Source organism: Hippocampus zosterae, chromosome 8 (genome assembly GCF_025434085.1).
Source record: "Hippocampus zosterae strain Florida chromosome 8, ASM2543408v3, whole genome shotgun sequence".
Classification (NCBI taxonomy): Eukaryota; Metazoa; Chordata; class Actinopteri; order Syngnathiformes; family Syngnathidae; genus Hippocampus; species Hippocampus zosterae.
Genome location: NC_067458.1, coordinates 14774508 through 14796774, shown reverse-complemented (window position 1 = coordinate 14796774; position 22267 = coordinate 14774508). Strand labels below are relative to the sequence as shown.

The window sequence follows — 22267 nt, the reverse complement described above, 5'->3', positions numbered from 1 at the left end:
TGAAAAAGATGAAGAACAAACAAAAATTTAAAAAAGATGTTTTAGCGTGTCCAAAAATAGGATTTGTGCGGCCAACCTTGCCAGGACTATGGAAAGTCAGCACTGATGATTAGCTACATTCTACATACATGAAAACACTGACCAGAGTTCTCATGATAATGAATGATCAACTACGCTTTAACATGGAAAGAAATGGATAAATAAGAATATCACTCGTTTATCATGCTGCCCATTTGTGTCGGTTTTTTCTATATGTAAAAGTAATTATTTTCTATAAAATGTGTTTTTTGTTTTATATTTAGATTTTGTGAAACACATTACTTTGAGGAACATTATTTCCTATGGAAAATATTGCTTGGGTTTTAGGACGCTTCAATTTAAATATCTAGAACAAAACATTCACGAATGCTAAGATGCCATTACAAATTATTCTGCTATTTTTAACAACGACAACGCTCCTGATATTTGTGAACTGTCTTGACAAAGAGCGCTCGTGTTGTTGTTTTTTGAGCCTCCAGACGGTCCGATCCGGATTGCGGCTCGGCTCCATTGGGGTAAATGAGATCCGTTCCGCGTTTTGAGGACTCCTCTCGCTTTTGGCCCAGCTGGGTGAGTGGGCAGGAGTTGTTTACTGGGCGAAAGACTCCTCGCGCAAGGAGACACGGAAAGAGGGGCAACCTGACGCAGAGAACGTAGCACACAGCCACTAACGTGAACTTTTTACACTTAAACCGTCTTTTTTTCCTAAACGATTTTTCTTTTCCGTAGATCATTTTGTCTGTGACCAATATTGGAGACGAGACGCGCGTTCGACGTGTGTGTGTTTTCTATTTCAACTCCGCGCCGACGCGGAAAGCTGGTTTGTTTTGGATTAGCTAGCTAGCTTTAGCTACAGCCCTCCTCGTTGTCGTCGTTGCCGTCCTCCTCCTCCCTCCTTCCTTCCTTCCATCAGCTAATCTGAGGAAAAGAAACGGGCAGTGTGGTATCACTTTTTTCTCCACTTCAGGCGAACGTAACCGTCATTTTTCGCCCAAGTGGAACTAAAGACAAATAGCTACAGCGTTTTCAATTTTTGGAGAGCCCGCACCCCCCCCCCCCCCTCCCAGCGCCGTTTTGGACGTTTTCTCGGTGTTGGGTGCTGCTGCCTTGGTGGAGGTGGAGGTGAAGGAGTTCACGGGATGGTCGCAGCTCCAAAACCAGGCACGTTTTTCCTGCCCAAAGCGAGTGTGATCTCGCTGGAAAATGCTCTTTACGCCCCTGAAGATATTGATCTTCAAATATTTTATTTTCCCAGTTTCCTGCGATTAATAGATTAAATGTTCACGGTTGAATAGAATTAGTACGATTTTGTCAAGAACACACGACCGTGGACTGTCGCTTTTACCTATGGAAAATGAACATTTTGACACAAACGTGTGTCACCAGGAACGAAGACCAACGTTTTTAGGGAACACGTCCCGAACTCGGGCCTCGGGGGTACCCGTTTATTATCGAGCCGAGGGGAGGGGGGCACCCCTTGAATAAAGTGAGCGGTTAACAAACACTTTTAGGGGTTGTCCACATCAGAGTGTTTTTACGTGTCCTCGAGTCAAAATGAGGCGGTGGACGCTTGAACTCGGAGCACAACTTGTACTTTGGATCGTTTTCATCATATGCCAGCATGGACTCACTAACGGAGAAAGTAAGTACACGTTTTTTGTGCTTTATTATTTTATTATGCTGCGCATTTCAATTGTGATTACATAGATTCGCTCGTCTTTCATCTAGAACTGCTTGAAACATCAACGCGTATGAGGGAAAAGTGGTGAAGATTGCACGACTGTCTCTGTTTTTATGTTATGTGCTGTGTACTTTATGTTAACTGTTTTGTTAATTCGCTTGGATACAGCTGCAGCTGTTGTGAAAGAGCTAAATACATCAGGATGTGTTGTATCGTAATGTGACCTAATTTTACTACTACATGTCAATATATTGACGCAGTGTTGAAATAATGTACTGTACTTTAAAATAATAAATATGTTAATACGTCAAAAATGAAGAACGGGAAAAATCACTTGACTACCAAATAAAATTGAAACCCAAATCCAGGTTGACAAAGAAATCATAAGCCACAAAACATGTTTAAATTATGTCGTTATTAAAATAAATTACGTCGCATTATTTAAAAGTACAAGAAAATATCAAATACAATTCTGCTTGAAAATCGTTTTGTAATAGATTGACCTAAACTATTAACAGCAGTCATACTGTATTTCTAGATGAGGCGAGTCGTGTTGATATAGACGACGCATGCGCAAAAGCTGTTATTTTCCCCTTTTCCCCTATGTTTTGCATGGCGGCGCGCCAATAATTGCTATTCCTGCGTCAACTTTCGGAGGCATACGACCCCGACACGCCATCTGTTGTCCCCGCGAAGGGCGACGCGTCGAAACGACCCGCGCGGGGTGCGTCATCATTGGGGAGGGCCTCCGACGGGTTCGAAGTGCGAGCAGCACGATGCCGCCAGCGTGTGCCGCAGCAAGGCTCCTTCGTGGTTGCGCGCGCGCGCACGCCCGTACGGTCGCTCCCGCAACAGCCGTGACGTAAACACGTTACGCACGAGAAGCGTTGGATTATCCACCATTCCAGGATGAAAACAACATTTCAGCGCCATAGTGGGGAGCGACCCCCACTCCGCCACAGAGGACGAGTATTGTTTTTATCAATGAATTTCAGGGGCGGGGGTTTGGTCGGAGTATAACGACGTCGAATAGAAACCGTGCACTGATAACGATCCCCCTGTAATTGGGGGATTCGGGAAGGGGTCCAATGCGCTACAGCTAATGCATTCAACTTTGACTTGCTTTCATAACTGAGTAGTCTGGAACAAACCCAATGATCAAAGTATGTAATGTCTCAGCCTACCATCAAAATATATGCACATAAATATTCTTGTACTGCTTTGTTTATTACTACACATATCAAGCCTAAAATTGTAATTTCAAAAGTAATTTTTATTTTACTAGGCGATAACCGATTAAGGAAAACAAAAACTATTGGGCTTGCTAAGTTGTGTTTTTTCATTTCTTTTTTGCTTCTCACTGCTCCAGGCAATGGTTGAATTGAGACAATTTGAGTCGTCTTGTTTGTTGAACTTTTTTTTTTCTCGAGTTTTTCAGAAAATGTTCAAAATTGACTAGGGCAATTGTGCTACTTGGGCTAACGAAATGCTTTATTTTACTCTCACAGTCAACCACACAATGCAAATTTAACCAAATCTTAATCTAAATTTGGAAATAGCTGCTGTAGAATTGAGAAAAAAAAACGCCTCAGAAAACAATAACCAAAGAAGAAAAATAAATATTCTTAGTTTGATCGCATCATTCTCCAAGCAATTTTTTTTACATATTTTTTATTTAAACACAAATTAAATAAATAAAAAGGGTCAGGTTCTCGCAATTCAACTGTTGTCAATTACAATGAGCTGGATTAATGGAAATCATCAACAGAAACATAAAAAAAAACAGTTTAAAACAATTATATTGGTATTTTTTTCTTGATAATGTGCCAGTAGGTTACCATCATCTTAGGGAATTATATTCTTAGCCAAATGATAATTAGCCTCTGACTTGGTGCAAGCCTGCTAGTAAACATGTTCCAAATGTGAAGTGCAACTTTTGTTACGAATTGTAGATATGAAATTAAAGTAACATTGATATGCTTGCTTCGATCCATTCTTCACTTTTAGTCTAACAGTAAACAATCAGTTGAAATCATTATAGGATGATAATTGTTCTGAGTTTGAAAAAAAATCTCTCTCTCTCTCTCTCTCTCTCTCTCTCTCTCTCTCTCTCTCTCTCTCTCTCTCTCTCTCTCTCTCTCTCTCTGTCTACATACAGTATGTATATGTCTATATAAAATATATATTTGTATATATAAAATAGTGATTATTTTTAGGCTAAGTGTCGTGGGGCTTTTAGAGTAATCCCTCCAAGGTGACAATTGTGTTTGGAATTTCTTGGCAGGCCGTGTGGGATTTAGTTTCCAAAATAAGGACAACACTCCTCTGTTTAAATGAGTTTACGTTTTTTAAAAGTCAGAAAGTGGCAAAAGTGAGCTTGTTCTTAAGATGATTGCTGTTGCGTATGTCCACAACAAAGCGAGATGAACATGTCTACAGTTAAGTGATTATGGAACAAACCACAATAATATTGACTAGTTTGTGCTTGTTTCAGCCAAGTGTTGCTATTTAGACAGTGGGCTACATTTCTTAAAGTGTCTGCTTCCTTAGGCCAGGTTCAAAGGAAATGCCGTGGACACTCCACACAGGTCATGTACGCAGGCGGTGCAGAGGCCCCTGAAAGGGGTCTTATGAGACCGGGCTACTTGTACCCCCCCTTCCTCATTCTTTCTTTCCCCTCTCTCTTTCTGTGTGTCCCTCTAGGGGAGTGGGGTACATGCCATTGGCTACTTCTGGCGCCTTATTTACTCAATTCTCTGCTTAGTGACCATATTTGGCACTCTTGAGATGTTTACGCTCAAGGGGTTGCGGGGGTCAATTACCAAAATACTCAGAATATGGTGTTCTAAGAATGCTTAGCTCTGAATCTGCCCGATAGCTCAACGTCGGTCTTGGTGAGGAGAAACTGAATTGATAAATTTCCTTCGCTGTGGCCACGATGAGCGGGGCTCTAGATAATGGCGTAAAGATTCTTTTTTTTTGCAGGCTGTTTTTAATAGATTTGGTTGGGTTTGTTTGCCTTAGTTATCAGCAAACAGTTTTTTGTGAAGTAACTGCTGAGCTGTCTCCTGGACGAACTTGTGAAAAACAAGTTGTGCAACCAGGAGTCTGCCCCCCTTTTTGTTCCTCTCAGCCTGTTGGAGAGGGCCAGCGTGTATTTGTGTATTTATGAATGTGATGTTATGTATGTTTTCCACAGGCTGACTTTCTGTAATCGCCTCTGTCCGGCGTCCGCCTGCAAACGGAAGCCCGACAGCTCTAGCTGTGACTATCTCATTCAATGAAATAATCATCAATGTCTTCTCTGTTCAGAAAAACAACAATCACATCGCAAAGATACACGGACATCAGAGCTGAGGTCGCGTTGCAGTTGCGCGTTGACATATTCGACTCTTAATAGGATGTGAATCTCCATATTGTCTAAATGACTTATGTTGATATGTTTTATGATTATATTATTTACCAAACAATGATTTTGACCAAACAAAACAAATCTTCTGAAGACAGTCTTGTCAAGAGCCTGTTGTTGTTTTAATAAACCAAACGATGACAGCTCTGGATAATGAACTCAACATTTTGCGCAGATGATGAACAAATAGGCCTTTTAAATCGGCTGTAAAGAGCTCACAGTCAGATGAGTAAATCCGCTATTAAATTGTAACCTATTTTAAAATGTTTCTTTCGGTTGTTGAAAGTGGAGAACAAAAAGAAGTCATCCCCAATTGTTGTTTTTAGGTATCATAATATGAATACATATTTTTAAACCGTAAACGTTCCCACGTTGCTGTTACATTGCTGCGATCGTAACAAAACAGAACCCCCCCAGTAGTTATCAGCCCTGTTGGCGTTTGTTCATAACTCAAGTTTGTATTGGCTCATTTCGAAATGGGGAAGCTGGGTGTCTAGTTTGAAAGGTCGGAGAGCTGTGGGTTGCAGATAATAAGGAAGTTGAATATTGAGGATTTGCATATCAGAGCAGATTTGGCATCAAGGCTGTGGCAAACGGGCCCATTTAAAGGAAGAAGATCCCCTCCCAGTGCTTGTGTTTGTTGGTGCTAAAGAGCGCAGCGGCATTTTCCGACAATGCCGTGCTCGTCGTGGAATGCGTTTGAAGTGGTTCACCATGCCTGTGCTATTGTCAGAGCGTGTGCGTGTGTGGTGTGCACACCAATCGGTATGCACCCCAATTATCCGATGCCGTCTGCTGGATCTCATCTCCTAAACACCCGACATGTTCCCCTCCAGGCATTGTATGTTAACTGTATTGCGTGTGTTTGGACGAGGCAGTTGTGCACGGGAACAGTGTGTACCATATCGCAGCGCCGCAGCCAAACTTGTAGGAACCGCCTGACAGTAAAATGAACGCAGCCAGTCCACCTGAAAGGTCAGGCTGCCTTAATTGAGCGCAAGACGAGTTTTGAGATACTTGCCCAAAAAGAGTCGGTACTTTACACTCTTCCCTGTCATGTTCTCTTTTAGGAATAGGCAGTGTTAAATGAATGGAGCCACCATACATCTTGTGGAACAGGATGTGTCTGTTGTTGGGTACCGTTAAATTTTTAGTTGGACCATCACTAGTGACAAAGTATTGATGGATCGATTAATTGGACTCTGCATTTCACCAAAACCCGGCAATTGAACAGGGGTGTGATGACTTTTTAGACCCACTTTATCTCTATTTGCCACCAGAACCGCAATTCAAAGTATCAACGTCCACAACTCCCCTTATCGTCTGACCACTTCTGGAGTAGTGATCAATGCGAAGCGCTTACAGTTGGTGAAATAATAATTTATGCTCAGAAATGAACTTGAAACACGTCACTAATAATCATGACGGATATTTCTGTGAAGACACTGATCATCTTAAATAGTTCTCTTTATCATTTTTAATAAGATAGGAAACTGATATACAGTCAAACCCCGGTTTTCGAACGTCTCTGTTCTCAACCAAATCGGTTTTGGACCAAAAATTTCAAGTTTTTTTATGCCTCGGATGACGAACAAATTTCGGTTCTCGAACAAACCGACCGCACGTGACTCTTCTCACCATCCTTACACGAGGAAGTGACGCTTCCTCGTATAGCGTTCCATTGTGAACAGATGTGTTCAATAAATATATATATATTTTTAAAGAGCTTGGTTTCGGTTTTTGAACAAATTGGTTTTTGAACAGCCTTCTGGAAAAGATTATGGTCGAAAACCGAGGTATGACTGTGTCTCACAATGCAATACTTTTATTTCTTTGAATATCTGCCAGCGTTCAAATTTTCACAGGTCTTCTCCAAGAGTCCTAGGAAATCACAATGTCCCGCCACTATTTTTAGAACAGGGCCATGTGCTACGCATGTGGTCCTTCAGGGTGACCTGGTGCTAGCAGGTACCATGGTGGTGACCCCTGCTCTAGACGAAGTGAACTGTCGGGGTTCTTTCTTAAACGCTTCCTCCACTGCTCTTATCTCGCCAAGTTTCCTTTTTGACTTGAACTCATTTGGCAATTTGTTCCCCTTGTTTCCTTGTTTGCGTGCAGTTTCAACGCAGGCTTTGCCGATGGCAATTACAAGAAGGGGATTAAAACTCCAATTTTGCGTATGCTTTTGACTTCCTCCCCAATACGGAACAGGTAGATTTGTATGACTTTTGGACTGAGATTAGCTGGTTGGTGCAGCTGTATTTTAAAATCAAATAGGATGATTGTGAAAGAATGTGAACAACTGGAGCTACTGAATACAGTTGCAGCTTTTCGTACCACCCGTGGAAATCCCAGAAAATTGAAGAGGAAATGTATTAAGATGGGCTTCTGATTTGACACTATCTTGCCATTTCTTCCTTTGGTGCGCTCACTTCAAAGGATTCCAGAGTGTCCGACCCAGCCTCACGTCAAACTGTGAATGAAGGGAGCAGTACCAACACGTACACGTGTCTTTACAGCAGGCCTGTTTGTTTTAATTCTGAGCTTATCTGATGCCATCGGGCCCCGACTTTCATTCCTCGATGGAGAGCTGTGGCTGTTTATGTAAACTTCTGCTCACTGCTCAGAAATGTGGTCTGCGTTTGTGGGGGTGCCGGGGATCTCTCTCTCGCTCTCTCCCTCTCAGGCAAAGAGAGTGCGCCGTTACGCCATGCTGCAACAATCTGATTTGATTGTCATTGTTACTGTCGGCCCTGTTAGAACCGTTGGTGGCTTTACGCTGTAAAATCCGAGTAGAGTCAACCCTGCTCTGTGTGGATCAGCCAAAGAATCCTTTTGAGGCTGTTGCAGGACCGGGCACGAGACCATCGCTGTGTCCTCATGTGAATCATTTTGACTCTTTTTTTGTCCGCAACCAATATGTAGATTTGCAGAATTGGTAAATAACGTGGGTAACAAGTCAAACTCTTTTGACCTTTGCCTCAACTGTTTTTGAGGAGGTAGTGGTGCACAAACGCTAGGAAAGAAAATTGCCCACTGCTTTGACGATCGCACGTTTTCTACTTTTCTGCATCTGTTCTCAGTTGACTTATTTTTATCTGTGATCCAGTTGATCGCAACAAATTGATATTTAGTACTTTGTTTTTCCATTTTAAATTGTTGCATTAATAAGGAACATGGTGTACAGCTGTGTGATCAGCTGCACTTCTGACCTGACCTTGGCCAAATGCTAATGCAGCAGACACTTGACATTTGTGCTTTGCTTTACGTCATGTACCCCTGTACTGAGGTCTATTATATTAGATTTATTTAACCAATCAAACACTTTTCTTTCTGTCGAACCGCTAAATGTGCACAACTGTATACCTGCGCTGGAATGTTTGTGTGTTGACTGTGCCCTGGGTGCTATGTAACAACCCGATGCATTCGATTTATTTTGAGGACTGTCATATGACTGAGGAGTGGTCGTCTGACGCACAGCCCGGTGACGCACACCAACACGCTCGCACTCACACGCGTCCACATCATTTTGACTGCAACATACAACCTTGCCAAAACACTGACTTAACATTGACCATTGATTTAAGTTGTCATAATTTATGGTGGGGTTTTTTTGTCCTAAAAAAGAAATTCTTACAGTTCGACAATATGTAAAGTTGCTCGTTTGTAGAATGAAAAAAAAGAATTCTGTGCAACTTTGATCCATGATATTAGAGTAGAGCAGTGGTGTCAAACATATGGCCCGCGGGCCGGAACCGGCCCCCTGGGAGGTTCGATTAGGCCCGCAGGAGAATTTAAAAATGAAAAAATGCATAAAAGACATGGAATGAATACTTTTAATAATATGCAATTCATGTATTATCCGCTAGGGGGCAAACTGTTTTCTCTTTCGTTTGTAAAGTGTCGGCAGGGATTCGATTTAGATTTTATATGCACATGTGTAAATGGTTTTAAAAATCCTTTCTTTCTAAATCCCGTTTAATCTTAAAATGCGTGACTATTTTTGTGCCTCTGTACAATCAGTGGGATCAGTTGCAATGCATATATGTGAATGATAAAAGTAAATTGCACATTTGTCAAAGGAAATCTAAGGGGTTTCATAAAATGTTTTGTAAAAGATATGTTCATTAAATGTCTACATTTTCCTAATGTTCTTGTGCTTCTTTAGACCAAAACAAAAGAAAGATATATTTTCTTAGTTATTTATAGCAGAGTATACTATAATTTTAATGGTCCGGCCCACTTGACATCTACCAAGGCAGTTACGGCCCACAATGTGAAATGAGTTTGACACCGCTGGCGTAGAGTATCAGGTCAATCAAGTGGGAGGCTTATTTAAGGCGTGTTGACTATAAACCACGCGTGTTAACATTCCTAAGTAACCTACAATTGTAAAAAGTGAAAGCCACAAAAATGCAAAGTGAAAATTACATCGTCTGATTTTGATGAACGATGGCCGCGGATGCCAGGTGCTGTGGCAAAGGTGCCGACATTACAGCGCGTGCCTGGGAGGGTGCTCTTCTTCCATTATGCCTGAGCACACGGCATAATTGTTTTTTTCTTTAATTGTTGCTTTAGCCATGTTCTCGCGACTAGCCAGGACAGAGACGCATTCCAAGTCCGGTATGGTGATCCTTCCACTCTTCCGCTTTGCTATCATGGTGTGCGTTACGTATTTTTCCATGACATGTCCTACACAGTATCTGTAACAGGTCTGATCATAAAATGCTGCAGTGAGTTAAATATTGATCTTGCAGTGTCTTTCTTACCCCATTGTAAATCTGTTATCCCTCTTTCACCACGCACATGCCACGTCCTCTCCCACCCCCTTCTGCCGATGGGGTAAGAGAGTTCATTGTTATCCACTGATTTGTTTTTCTTTCACACTGCTCATGCACCCAGCCTGCACAACACACACACACACACACACACACACACACACACACACCCACACCGCTCTTTCTATCCTCTTTGACACTCCTAACCCTCCCCCTTATTATTTTTTTTAGTTTCTGCCCTTTTTCGAACCAGCTGTGCGCAAGTGATGCCGACCACGTCCACCTGCACATGGCTCACAGTAGCATTTGCTTACGCTGACGTTCTGTTTATGTAGCCCCTCATCCCCGCTTGTTTGTTTGTCAATGTGTGTTTGTATCCTGATGAAGTCCTCTTCCGAAGAGTCGCCAAGGCGACAGAAACTCTTGCGCAGGAGTTCCTCTCGCTTTATCCTTATCGACCTCAAAGCATTCAACTGCCTTGAAAGTACTGTGATGACAAGCAGCTCTTAACTCATTCACTCCCAAAGACGTTTTTCTTTTCAGACTTGGTCCAGAATTGGCTGGTACTGAATGAATTTAATATCGGTCTGCGTTCACGAGGCCTTGAGTTCCGTCCTCTAACACTGGCTAACTATGGACACATGTCACACTTTTTCTTGATGTCTTATTGAGGTAAAAGTGACCTGCTGAAAACACATTTTTGTCCCCAAATGATGGCGACAACGCTGAGTAAAGTCCGTTTTTATGCTGCTGCAAACCCACCGCAGCTTCTTAAACCAATTCTCTCACTGTCATTCAAAAGGGAGCATTTTATTTGGCACGTTATTCTGTGCGCCACATTCAGAGAGTGCTTGTGGTGGCCAGTTAAAATATTAATTCAATTTCATATGTGCTGACGGAAGGCAAAGTTCGCATTTTTGTCGAGTATGTGTGTAAAATGATCATTGCCATCATGATGTAACGGCACTTCTGTTCACGGTGATCATGTTACTTGGTGAAAAACTAAGCGCGTACAGCGCTAGCTTGTCTCATCTGCTCAACCAATGTTGTTGCGTCACTCTGGTCTCCTCTTTTGCTTACAAAGTAACATCCCCCGAAGAAGAAGCGATGAAGTTTCCACTAGGCTCTCTTCAAAGAACCAATGATGTTTCTTGTTTTCTTCAGCAGTTACACACAAAAAAATGCAGCATTTACCATTCCAAACTTTCTTAGACCTATAAAAGGAAAAAAGGCCTCACACAAAAACATGGACAAATATTCTGTTGGGACAACCAAGGGCTTAACGCCATTCAAATAAGACCAAAAATAATTATATGACCATACACATCTCATGTTTTAATATTCATTGTTTCAGTGGGAAAATCAATAAACCACTGTGGAATGCCACCACTTGAGTTTTACTGTTGTTAGTGTGAGCGCGCACAGTTCATTTCACTTGCCTTATACATTCTTCACCCCTTGCTTCATGTTTTGGATGTTTAGTGTCCACAAGAGCTCTAATTGTTCACATCGTCATCCTTATTGCGCAATTGCCTGAGTGATTGGTGTCACAATGTCAATCAAAAAAGAACAACATGCTCGCTAAAAACGTTTTTTTTCTTGATGTCAATGTGTAGATTTTTGTCATCCAGGTCAAGGTTGAATCAAGGCATCCAGACTCTTTTTTTTTTTTTTTTTTTTTTGGTTTTGTTTTCTTGTCCATAAATGTTTAAACAATGACTCAGGGATCACTGCTACTCAGCTAATGTTTTCCTTCGTTTACCAATACAAACGATATCGAATAACCGGTTATTTTCATACAGTGCAACTGTTAATATCGATTAAAAATCTATTTCCATGTAATGTAAATCAACACAGTCATTGAAATTAAGATTTTTTTTAATTGAAAGATTATCATCATTTATTGTGTCATATTTCATGAGAAAAGGAATGATACCAGTTCTATTTATAACCAGATATGAGAATCAATTTTCCCGAACAGTGTCTGCAAAAGCATCATTTTGGTCTTTGTAATCAAGTCATAGGCATGTGCGCCTTTGTGTCACGTGCTTTCGGCAACTGTAATGTTTAACTGGTCATAAGATCAGACGCTATGGCCATGACCAGTTTAGCTCCGAAGAGAGATTATTTGAAGGACCAGTAAAAGCAATGCAAAATTTAAGTTGCCAATGCTGAATGATTGGAGACATGGCCAGTAACGGGCGGGTATCGAGCATTTCAAATTCGACTTACAATTTATCAACCCCATAGTCAATCATATCGTACTGATAAATGACCGCGTAACGAATAGTCGTCATTTAACAATATGGCTGTGGTCACACCCCATCCACTCCTGGGACTACTCGGTCAGTGGTAAAGATAGTATGAAGGTATACAGTAGATTGTTGTTGCGTTCATAGCGTTTGTGCAGTGGGTGCAGGTCTGAGCAGTAGAAAAGGTAGTGGCACGAAGAGATATGGAAAAAGCAACTCGTGTGTGTGTGTGTGTGTGTGTGTGTGTGTGTGTGTGTGTGTGTGTGTGTGTGTGTGTGTCTGTGTGGTTTTCCGGCCACAACCAGTGAGAGTTGGTGGTCAATCAGCACGAACAAACGGGCCATTAAACTGACCTGGCCCTTGGGCTCTCAATCCTTCCACCCTCTCCCCCTTCACAGTTTCTGTCTTGGTTTGTCCAATTTCCCAGAAGGCGCGTATCTTCCTTCTTTCTCATCCCTTCCAAAGCTTCTTTACCTTTTCCCTGTTCTTCCTCCCCTTTTCAGTACCATATCAGCGATTCCCAACCTTTTTTGAGCCAAGGCACATTTCGAAAAAATCGCACGGCACACTACCAAACAAAATTGTCATAAAAAGAGGACACAGATGTCGCTGTCATACTTATTGCCAGCTAAGAGAAGATTATTTATTTGTTCTTTCTATCACTCGAAATTTCTAGGATAGATAGATAAAGATATGCTGTTTGTTATGAATGAATCATTTTCCTCACCAATTAAATGACATTTGATAAGTGCCCCCCAGAGCTCTAACGACACACTCATGTGGCACGGCACACTGGTTGGGAATCACCGGGCTAAGCAAGCAGACAGACAGACAAGTTCCAAAGCCATAAAACAGGATGGAAGAAGCTGATATGGCAAAGCCATTAGGCAGGCAAGCAGGCGTCGCTTCGACTCATGTCGCTCTGGTTTGTGGCTCGGAGCGTTGCTGTGGCCTGGCCCTGCAGCTGCAGCTGTGCGGCTGCAAGTCAAGCAGGCCAACTGGGGCCCCCGACAGCCTCCCCTCTCAGGCCGAGGTTCACCACACCAAGACTGTGCCGCGGCGCTCCGCTGGCTAACGTGGGAAGATGAAAAGAATATCAGATGTTTTCTGTATTACTCACACTTTGTGAGTAACACACGCACATGCGCGCCGCTTTTGTGCGTGCGCGTGCCGTCTGCCCTTTCGCTGTACAGTATTCTAAGCATAGTCTCGCCTGCCGTTGATTTACCTGTTCCCGTTTCGTGGCCCTGTCTGCGGCCAAATGTGTTGACTATGTCAGGAATGCAGCTCTCCCCTCAACATGCCTTTTTATTTGAAGCACCACCTGGTTTGGCCGTTTGGTCTTGCGGGGCCAGAATTTTTGGGATTTTTCTGTCTTTGGTTTGCAGCACTAGAAGCTGTCCAATTCTGTTTTGTTTTTTTTTTCCATGGGGGAGTGGAAATAAGCGTGTCTTTCCAATCACGTGTTATTACATCAAATTAACGGAAGACAAAGTGTTCGGCCATGCCGAGATTTTTCATTGTGAGGTTTTGAAGCATCTGCGGAAGAAAGGCAGAGGGGAAAAAATGGAATTGGTATCTGTGCAGCAAGTAAAATAAAACTTTGGCTGCAGAGGCGATGACCATTTTATCTGCCACACATATGGATTGAATTCTTGGCCTTTTGTTGTGCCTTCTCAGTATGAGAACAAAGCAGACTGAGAAACAGCCAATCCATAAAGTTGCTTCATGAAATCTATTGTTGAATAAATGTGCAATTCTTGGCAAGTTGTGTCTCACAAGTAACTTTTTTAATAAGAACTTTTGGACCATTTCTGAAAATAGGTTTCTGACGACATCTTAACTGATTTGACACTTGATTTGAGCCACGTTTCCTTCAGGGTAATCCAGTTCATTTAAATTCGCCACATGCACGGATCAGTAAATCCTCTTCAGGCTTGTGTTTTGACCGCAGCTCATGTAGGTAAAATGATGATCCTTTCCTCGGTGGTGTCAATAGCTAAATTGAGCGCAGTGAGTGTGTATGTAAAGGAGTGAAACAAAAGTATAAAGTAAAAGTAAAGTATATAGACGATCGGTCATGTGTTTTTGTTTTTTAAATCGATGCCTTTTTTTTCTTTCTATTCACTAATTGCATTTCATTGTCAACAGAGATGTGATTATGTTGTCACCCAAGCAATGTACAGCAGCACATTTAGACCACTACAAAAGGGAACCTAACTACTGCGACGGACTCCCGAAAGAAAATGTTTGATATTTTGAGACTCTTTACAATAGAAATACACCAACATGTTAACCCGAACAAACTAAATCCACCCATCAGTAGAATGTCTGACAGCGATGATCACGCAACGAGAAAGAACACGTAAGTTTGCCATTGTTGATGGAAATGATCAACATTCTCACTTAAAAGTAAATATACATCTTATATTGCCTTTTAAACTGCCAGTTTTAAAGCATCAGCACTGATAACAAAGATAATTATTCAACCTTTCATTAATTGCAAGCATTTTTTTTCATTAATTTCAAGCATTTCTACTCAAGACGACAAATGTAGAACAATATAAAATCGCACAGTAAACTATTCAAAATGGACCCCACAGTACTGTATACGCCTTAAAATGTAAACCGAACAATAATGAAAATAATATTTTTAAAGGTAAGGCCATAGCATCATTGCTACTTGCAAATGCTCAAACGATGACATCATTGATTGCTGTTTTTGTCCGGTGGCTGTCGGTTAGTCATTAGCGGCGAAACTGCTAATGTCTACGTGGGCAGGCTGTGCAAACGCTGTGAGAATTTTCATGCTTTGCATTTCACCACTTGGGTGCTACTTGTTCAAATGATTCAACATTTTTTTTTTGTATTGCCTTATGTTTGACAACATACTGTATTGGCCCGAATATAAGACGGTGTTTTTTTGCATTGAAAAAAGACGAAAAAGTGGGGGTCGTCTTATATTCGGGGTCTAGACATTATACCCATTTGCGATGCTAGATGGCGCCAGATCTTGAAGCGAATGCTAAACTTGACTCCCCAGTCCAAAGTGAACCCCTGTCACATTCATCTTCCTAACCGCTTGATCCCCACTAGGGTCGCGGGGGGTGCTGGAGCCTATCCCAGCCGTCTCCGGGCAGTAGGCGGGGGACACCCTGAATCGGTTGCCAGCCAATCGCAGGGCACACAGAGACGAACAACCATTTGCACTCACACTCACACCTAGGGACAATTTAGAGTGTTCAATCAGCCTGCCATGCATATTTTTGGAATGTGGGAGGAAACCGGAGCACCCGGAGAAAACCCACGCAGGCCCGGGGAGAACATGCAAACTCCACACAGGGAGGCCGGAGCTGGAATCGAACCCGGTACCTCTGCACTGTGAAGCCGACGTGCTAACCACTGGACTACCGGGCCGCCCACCCCTGTCACAAAGAATAAAAATAAAAATAGCTGTAGGACGAAGAAGAAAAATAAAAAAAATAGCGGTAAGAAGGAAAAGAGAAGAAAATAATCAAAGAGATAACAGAAAATGGAGAAACCTAGTGACAATCTGGAGAAAAGTGGGTCAAAGATCGGCCAGGTTAACCGGCAGCTGTGGAGAAGTTATGATGTAATTTACATTTCAAAAACCAGAAGCCATACATTTACGAATGTGATTGCACTTTAGATTTGAATGAGGCAAAATAACATGCTTTTTTTCTCTCAAATATATTGTTATAATCGTTTGTTTCAGATGTAATGTAATTATTTTCTGTATAAAAATTAATTTGATGTTCAAAAGTCTTCTTTTCAAACTTGAAAAAGAGGGGGTCGTCTTATAATCAGGGCCGTCTTATATTCGGGCCAATACGGTACCTTGCATGAGGGCAATATGTTTATGCGAGGCACTCAATCTGAATTTTAACTCCTATAGTGCAATATGAGGAATTGTTGGATGTGGTCTTGTAGGTTCAGTTCCTATTAAGCAAACTGTTGGGGTCAACCTGAAAGAAGAAAATAGTGAGTCATTTTCCCAAACAAGTGTTGATGACTCACCACCTCTTCACCTCGCCATTACTGATTTTACTTTGACATCTTGTCTCTCTGTCTCCCTCTGCCTGTACCAATCCTTTCATTCTTTCTTAGGCCAGAATCGGAAGCTCGAGGGAGTTGAGCCAAAGTCGCCACCAGTGTGATTTGGTTTCATCTGAAGGCACGGGGTCTGGCTTGTTGCTCTTTTTTTACCCGCTTCAATCTGCCACAGCCTGGCCTTGTGCCATGGCTGTAACGGGACCCAGCATTTGTATATAAATAGGCCAGGCCTGCTCCGCTTGCCAGGTTCCCCAATAGCAGGCCTGGCCGGTGGAGGAACAGGTGCTCCAACCCACAAACTCCCTCTCACCCTTCTCAGTCCTCCCTCTGCCTTCTTGCCTTGTCCTCATATGTAAAGGTCAATCACAATACACATGCCGACTGAACTCCCCTCGTCGTGACAAGTTACACCCATGACATTTTCGTCTGCATAAATGCGGGAAATTCACCCATGCCAACAGAGAATTTACTTTTTTGTCTGCCTTCAATTTGGTGCTGTTCCAAATTAGGATTGCATCCTTGGCGGGGATCCAGTTCTACCAAGTGGCACGCTCCATTCTTTATTTTACTTTTGTGGAGCAAATTGTCTTTACCCAACCAGCCGTCTCACTCTCCTGGAACCTCTTTTGTTATTGTGGTCCTCAGATCTTTGTTTTGGAAGTGCAATTTGGTACGTGTTGATCAAAATTCATGCAATTTCTTAGCATCACTTTGCACTGTGGAAGCTCAGCATCAGGGCATCAGGGAGCCGGCTGAACGGCTCAAGACTTTCCACAGCTTTATGAACAAACAAATGCATTTTTCTGCTCGGAACAACCGCCACATATTCTTTCTTTACGGCGTTGGTTCAGCAAGTGCGCTGCCGGCAAATCTATAATCAGCAGATCACCTCATGTGAGACAACATGCGGCCAAGATGTCAGGGAGAGGAAACTTGTCACAGTCCAGAGTTAGACAAGCCACCTGGTTTCATGCTACACAGGTCTGGTTTCACACTAAGCTAACATGTGGCTGCCCTTTGCTTCGGCGAGAGGCAGAGGCGAGCTTGGGTCGAAGAGGTCCCTGATTTTACCTTCCAAAGCTGCCTCCGTCTACTTTCTCTCTGCCAGCCGCCTCCTGGTGGTTGATTCAGATTCAATTTGCACAAGTTTAAGAATAAGAGAACAATCGGTCTGGAATTGCAGTGACTCCCTGCCGGGTTGCAGCTGTGGGAGCTTATTGAATTAAGCCAAAAGCAACATACTAGCGTAAGATGCTGAACTGTTTATTCCCCTCACATCCAGGCTAGTTGTGTGAACATACTTTTACCATACCTCCTTGACATCAATTGCTATACTACTTTCCTCATAAGACGGGGCTTTTTTGGGGCATTTTGTGATTTTTTTTTTCCTGAAAGACCAAAATGCAGAGGGATTGCTGTATCCTTAATTTTCCTTCTGCTTTATAATTTCTGCCAAGTGTTGTACTTTGTATTTCACCCATTTTTACCTTTCATCGTTCAGAGAGAAAGCGAGGGTGGTTAGTTAGCCCACATATCTCTTCTGGAGGTCCGCAGTGTGGGACAGTATGTTCCAGTCCGGGCTCCTCTGTTCTGTTATTCCATTCTCTAATGGCAAAACAAGCCCCCTTTCTGTATACCCCCCACCCTTGCCCAAGGCTCATTAGAGGCTGATTGGGTTGTTATTGTAATTAAGAGTTCTTGTGTGGCCAGTGAGAGCGCGCTCAGTGGGAGGGTGGGCAACGGAGGGGTCACGGTCACTGTCCAGCAAACCAAACGCCCACCCACCACTGCATTCATCTCCCCCTGCACGTAGCAGGGTTACGAAAGTTCATGCTTGCATTTGCTGCAGTATTTACATATTTATTCAATTGCCGAAAAATGCCAGCATTGACATGGAGTGTGATAAATGCTAAGGACTGTTTTACATTTGCCATGCTTATTCATTTTTGCCATTTCTGTCCGGTAGTCAGCAGCCGAGCCCCCTCCCCCTGCTGCCCCCCGTGTGGCCGTTTGTCTGTGCTCACATTGGCGGTCATGTAACAGTGATCCACCACGGTCCTCCATTCATGCATGCGATCACCAACCGTCCTGTAGGTCACTTACGTCATTCTGCGTTCCTGCCCGGGCTCAAGTTACACTTTCGCCCCGCTCACTGCCATCCCTTCTCTGGCTCTCCAGTCCCTCTCCTCTGTTCACCTCATCTTCTCTTTTGCCTGCCACCCTTGTCCCCCATCACTCGATGTCTTTGCTACTCCTGTGGAAAGCAAAAAAAAAAATCATGTTCCAAAACGTCTCGCACGCATTTATTGACTTCTTCAAACTACTTCTTGGAATTGGAGTGTTAACACAAACCAACATCAGCTGGCACCAGTTGGGTGACGCGTCGCATAAATATTGTCCCTACTGTATATTCATGAAAATGAATATTCCTCAAAAAATGCACAAATATCTGGAAAAGGCGCACTAACAGTGCTGAAACAATGAATGTGATATTGAGTTACTGACGTCATCATGTAAAGTTGACATGCTAGGCGGATAGCTTTCACTCCAATCCCGTAGGTGGTGGTCATGCAAATTACGAAGTAGGCACCAATTGCCCACTCACGTTCATTCACTGCAGCGCCATCTACTGGATCTGACAGGTCACTTCTCCATTTGGCAGTTTATTCATTTTTTTTATTTTCAAGTTTGTTGATTTAAATGTAAGCTCTTGATGATGGCTTTCACTTAGGCAGTTGTAATTCACTAGTAACAGTGTCCAGGTGGAACTTGTCTCGTAAGAAGAGTTCCACCATGTTTGTGTTTCTAAAGTAATTCAAATATGGTGATCAATATGTGAACGCTTTCTCTTGTTAACCAAAAGCAAGACGAGCATTTTGTGGCACTCCCCTGCAGTACAACGGCCCAAAAATATTCCTTGTCAGCTCCAACAAGATCGGTCATGTATTACTTACCTGCATTGAGATGTAAAATACATGAAAGTGGGAAAGATCCGCGTAACACACAGGCAGACCGTGTGTTACACTCTGCTCATGCTCATGTTATTGTGCAATCCAGTTTGTTGTTGTGTTGCACAACGGGTATCCAATTAGCTGCCGCAGGCTGACGGTGAGCGCTTGGCCCGAAGGCCTGTTTGATGTGTCCAGGTGATAAGGCAGGAGGGGCACGAGGTGTAATGTTGACGTTATCGTTGGGAATAACACCAACTGCTGCAAAGAAGTGGTTTGTTTTTGTGCGTCTTTTGGTTCCGCGTTAGTTTTTTTTCCCAACGTTGAATAAATTGTTTGAAGCTAGACTGTGTACCACTCACTTCCGTGCATCTCCCTAAGTTGATGCCCGCTAATGAATTTTCTCCTCTGACGCGAGTGCCTCTGTGCTCGTGCGTTCGCTGAAACAAATGTGGGCTTGTGTGTTGGTGCGAGTACACTACAGCTGAACAAGAGTATGAATAGGCGTGCATAAGCATTTAGCTTTCGGGCGATGCCTCGGTTAACCTTCTCATGTCTTTGTCAGTCAGATCAGAGTTGTGTCATACACTAGTTTCCTCTTTGGAGAAAATCTGCGCCAATGCAAGGTTTACGGGATGCAAAAGAGTAGCGAGTGGAAAAACCTTATGGGTTTTCTATATTTAATCCAACGTCACTTGAGGTTTCATGGCTTAATTTGGGGCTAGAAGAGTGTTCAGCGGAGATTCACATTTGCTTGCTTTCGTACACTTGGGTGGATTTCTACTTTGCAAGCTGGAGTGAAGCGAATTCCATTGGTGTTGTTCAGAGTGTACAAATAAGTGTTCAGCTGTCAGCATAATAGTTGTACTGTATGATATCACGCGCGACTTAGCCACAACCATCAAATGCACTTTTGATTCAGTCCCCCAACTAATTTGTGGTCTCGTGGAGAACAACTTGAATGACATGGGCAATGCAAAGCTAAGCTGCAGCTTTGCTGAAGGCAAAACTCTCCTAGGCAGCATTATTAGCTTCGGTGACATTGAAACAACTCCCATCTCATTAAACTACTTGAAAAGAACACCATGTCTTGACGGTTAGTTTGTGTAGTCAACACCGTCCATGTTGCTCATGTTTGATCAAGGAAATTTCTTTCATATTCCTTAATATGCAAGTTTTTTTTTACTACAGTATATTTGCTCGTAAATTTGACTTAAGCACGTTTGATCTTTGGCAAGATGAAAGAGCCAAGTTAATAGCTCCGAAAATGTTATATATAATGAGGTCTCTCTAAAAAAAAGCACTAAATAAATGTTGAAGCAGTTCTTGGATAAAGCAAATAACTATGAAAATGTTAACCTGTGTCATGTCTGTTCTTTCAGTTTGTCAGAGCAAAGACATCCGCAACAATGTGACCAACCTCCAATCGCTGGAGAACTGCACCATCATCGAGGGCCACCTAAAGATCCTGCTCATGTTCAAGACTAAAACCGAGGACTTTCGGGGTCTCAGCTTCCCCAAGCTGCAGGTGGTGACCGACTACATGCTGCTCTTCCGCGTCTACGGCCTCGATTCCCTCACCGATCTCTTCCCGAACCTGACCGTGATTCGCGGCAACAACCTCTTCTTCAACTACGCCCTTGTCATTTACGAGATGCTGCAACTGAAGGAGGTGGGCCTTCACAGCCTCATGAATATCACCAGGGGGGCTGTGAGGATTGAGAAGAACCCAGATCTTTGCTACCTGGCCACTCTGGACTGGTCCAAGATCTTGGACTCGGTGGAAGACAACTACATTGTGGAGAACAAGAATGACCGGGAGTGCGGAGACGTGTGCCCCGGCACGGCCCAAGGTCAGACCGTCTGCCCCCAGAACACCATCAACGGGCACTTCAGGGGAAGATGCTGGTCCCAGAACCACTGCCAGAGAAGTAAGTGCCTTTGAAAGGCCAAATATCTGCTTTATTCTCCTCAGCCCTTCAAGAGAAATTTATATAAGCTCGAGTTGGGTCTCATAAACCTTTTCACCACGAGGCATGAATTTGAAACTTGCTTTTCCCCGCCGGGACTACCACGTGCTAAAATCCACCATATACTGCAAATCTGACCTCTTTACGTAGAATGTGAACCAGAAAGTCCTTAAGTGAAGTGCCTGTTTGAACACCAACCGTATTTTACTCTTGACACTTGACATCCTGCCACTACTTCAGGTCCCAGGCCAAGGTTTGTAACAGTGGGAAAGGTTAAATCCCCATATTGACTGTCCTCGTTTGTGTTATTGGTTGCCGAAGGAGTCCAATGACATGTATGTCAGTCGTTAATTTGTGTGCTATCCACTTCATTTGGTGAGTGGGAGGCGGAGGGGGGGGGGTCTTCCTGATATCCACGGCCAAAGAAAGATGGACAGGCAATGCCCTCTGATTAGCATTCTTTGACTGGAGCATGTGTGTCAGAAGAAATGATTCGTAATTAGAGGCTGGCGATCTTAAAGTCCGAAATGACTCAGGCGTTATTGTTGAGTCAGGGAACTGCGCAGTCCAAGGTAGGCATTATGGGAGAAAAGTACATTGGGAAGGAGAGGGTGCATGGATAGGGATAAACAGTATAGTACACATGTTTGTTGGTATTTTCTTTTCTGCCTTTATTCAAAAAAAGAACTGCGGCTTTTATCCGGGCTGCTGCCAGAGCTCCGGTTGGCCAATCGGCCAGTCAGTCTTTCCTCTCCTAACATAAACACAGAGAATGGCGTCTATTGTAGGACACTCAGAGAGAATGCTTATTATTTTTTGAGAGCGATTATAGCTTGCCTTGTTTTTTTCTCTCGTCCGCCTCTGTGTCTGACGGAGAGGCTAGCGTTCAAAGCGTAACGGCCGCGTCCGTGTTTATAGTTGAACTTCAACTGTCCCAGCCCGCATTTACGTTGGCTTCTTGCGATCCTTCCAGAATGTTCTGGAATGGAAAGCGATACAGGAAGTGATCTCGTGTGTGTGTGTGTGTGTGTGTGTGTGTGTGTGTGTGTGTGAGTGTGTGTGTGAGTGTGAGTCCATGCACCTCTTGCGTCGTTCACATGTACAGAATAGATAGTT

At 43.1% G+C, this 22267-nt stretch overlaps 1 protein-coding gene across 2 annotated transcripts in view; it reads left to right on the top strand.

The window, feature by feature from the left end:
• Positions 1-608: 608 nt before the first annotated feature.
• The window catches only part of insrb (insulin receptor b), a 69925-nt gene continuing 48266 nt past the window's right edge, over positions 609-22267 (top strand). For both annotated transcript variants that reach the window (XR_007963712.1, XM_052073973.1), the window contains exons 1-2: positions 609-1681; positions 20564-21112. Coding sequence is in view for 1 of the 2 variants with exons in the window: in XM_052073973.1 (XP_051929933.1) it covers positions 1594-1681; positions 20564-21112 (637 nt within the window). In the remaining variant the exon portion in view is untranslated. The remainder of the gene's footprint in view (positions 1682-20563; positions 21113-22267) is intronic.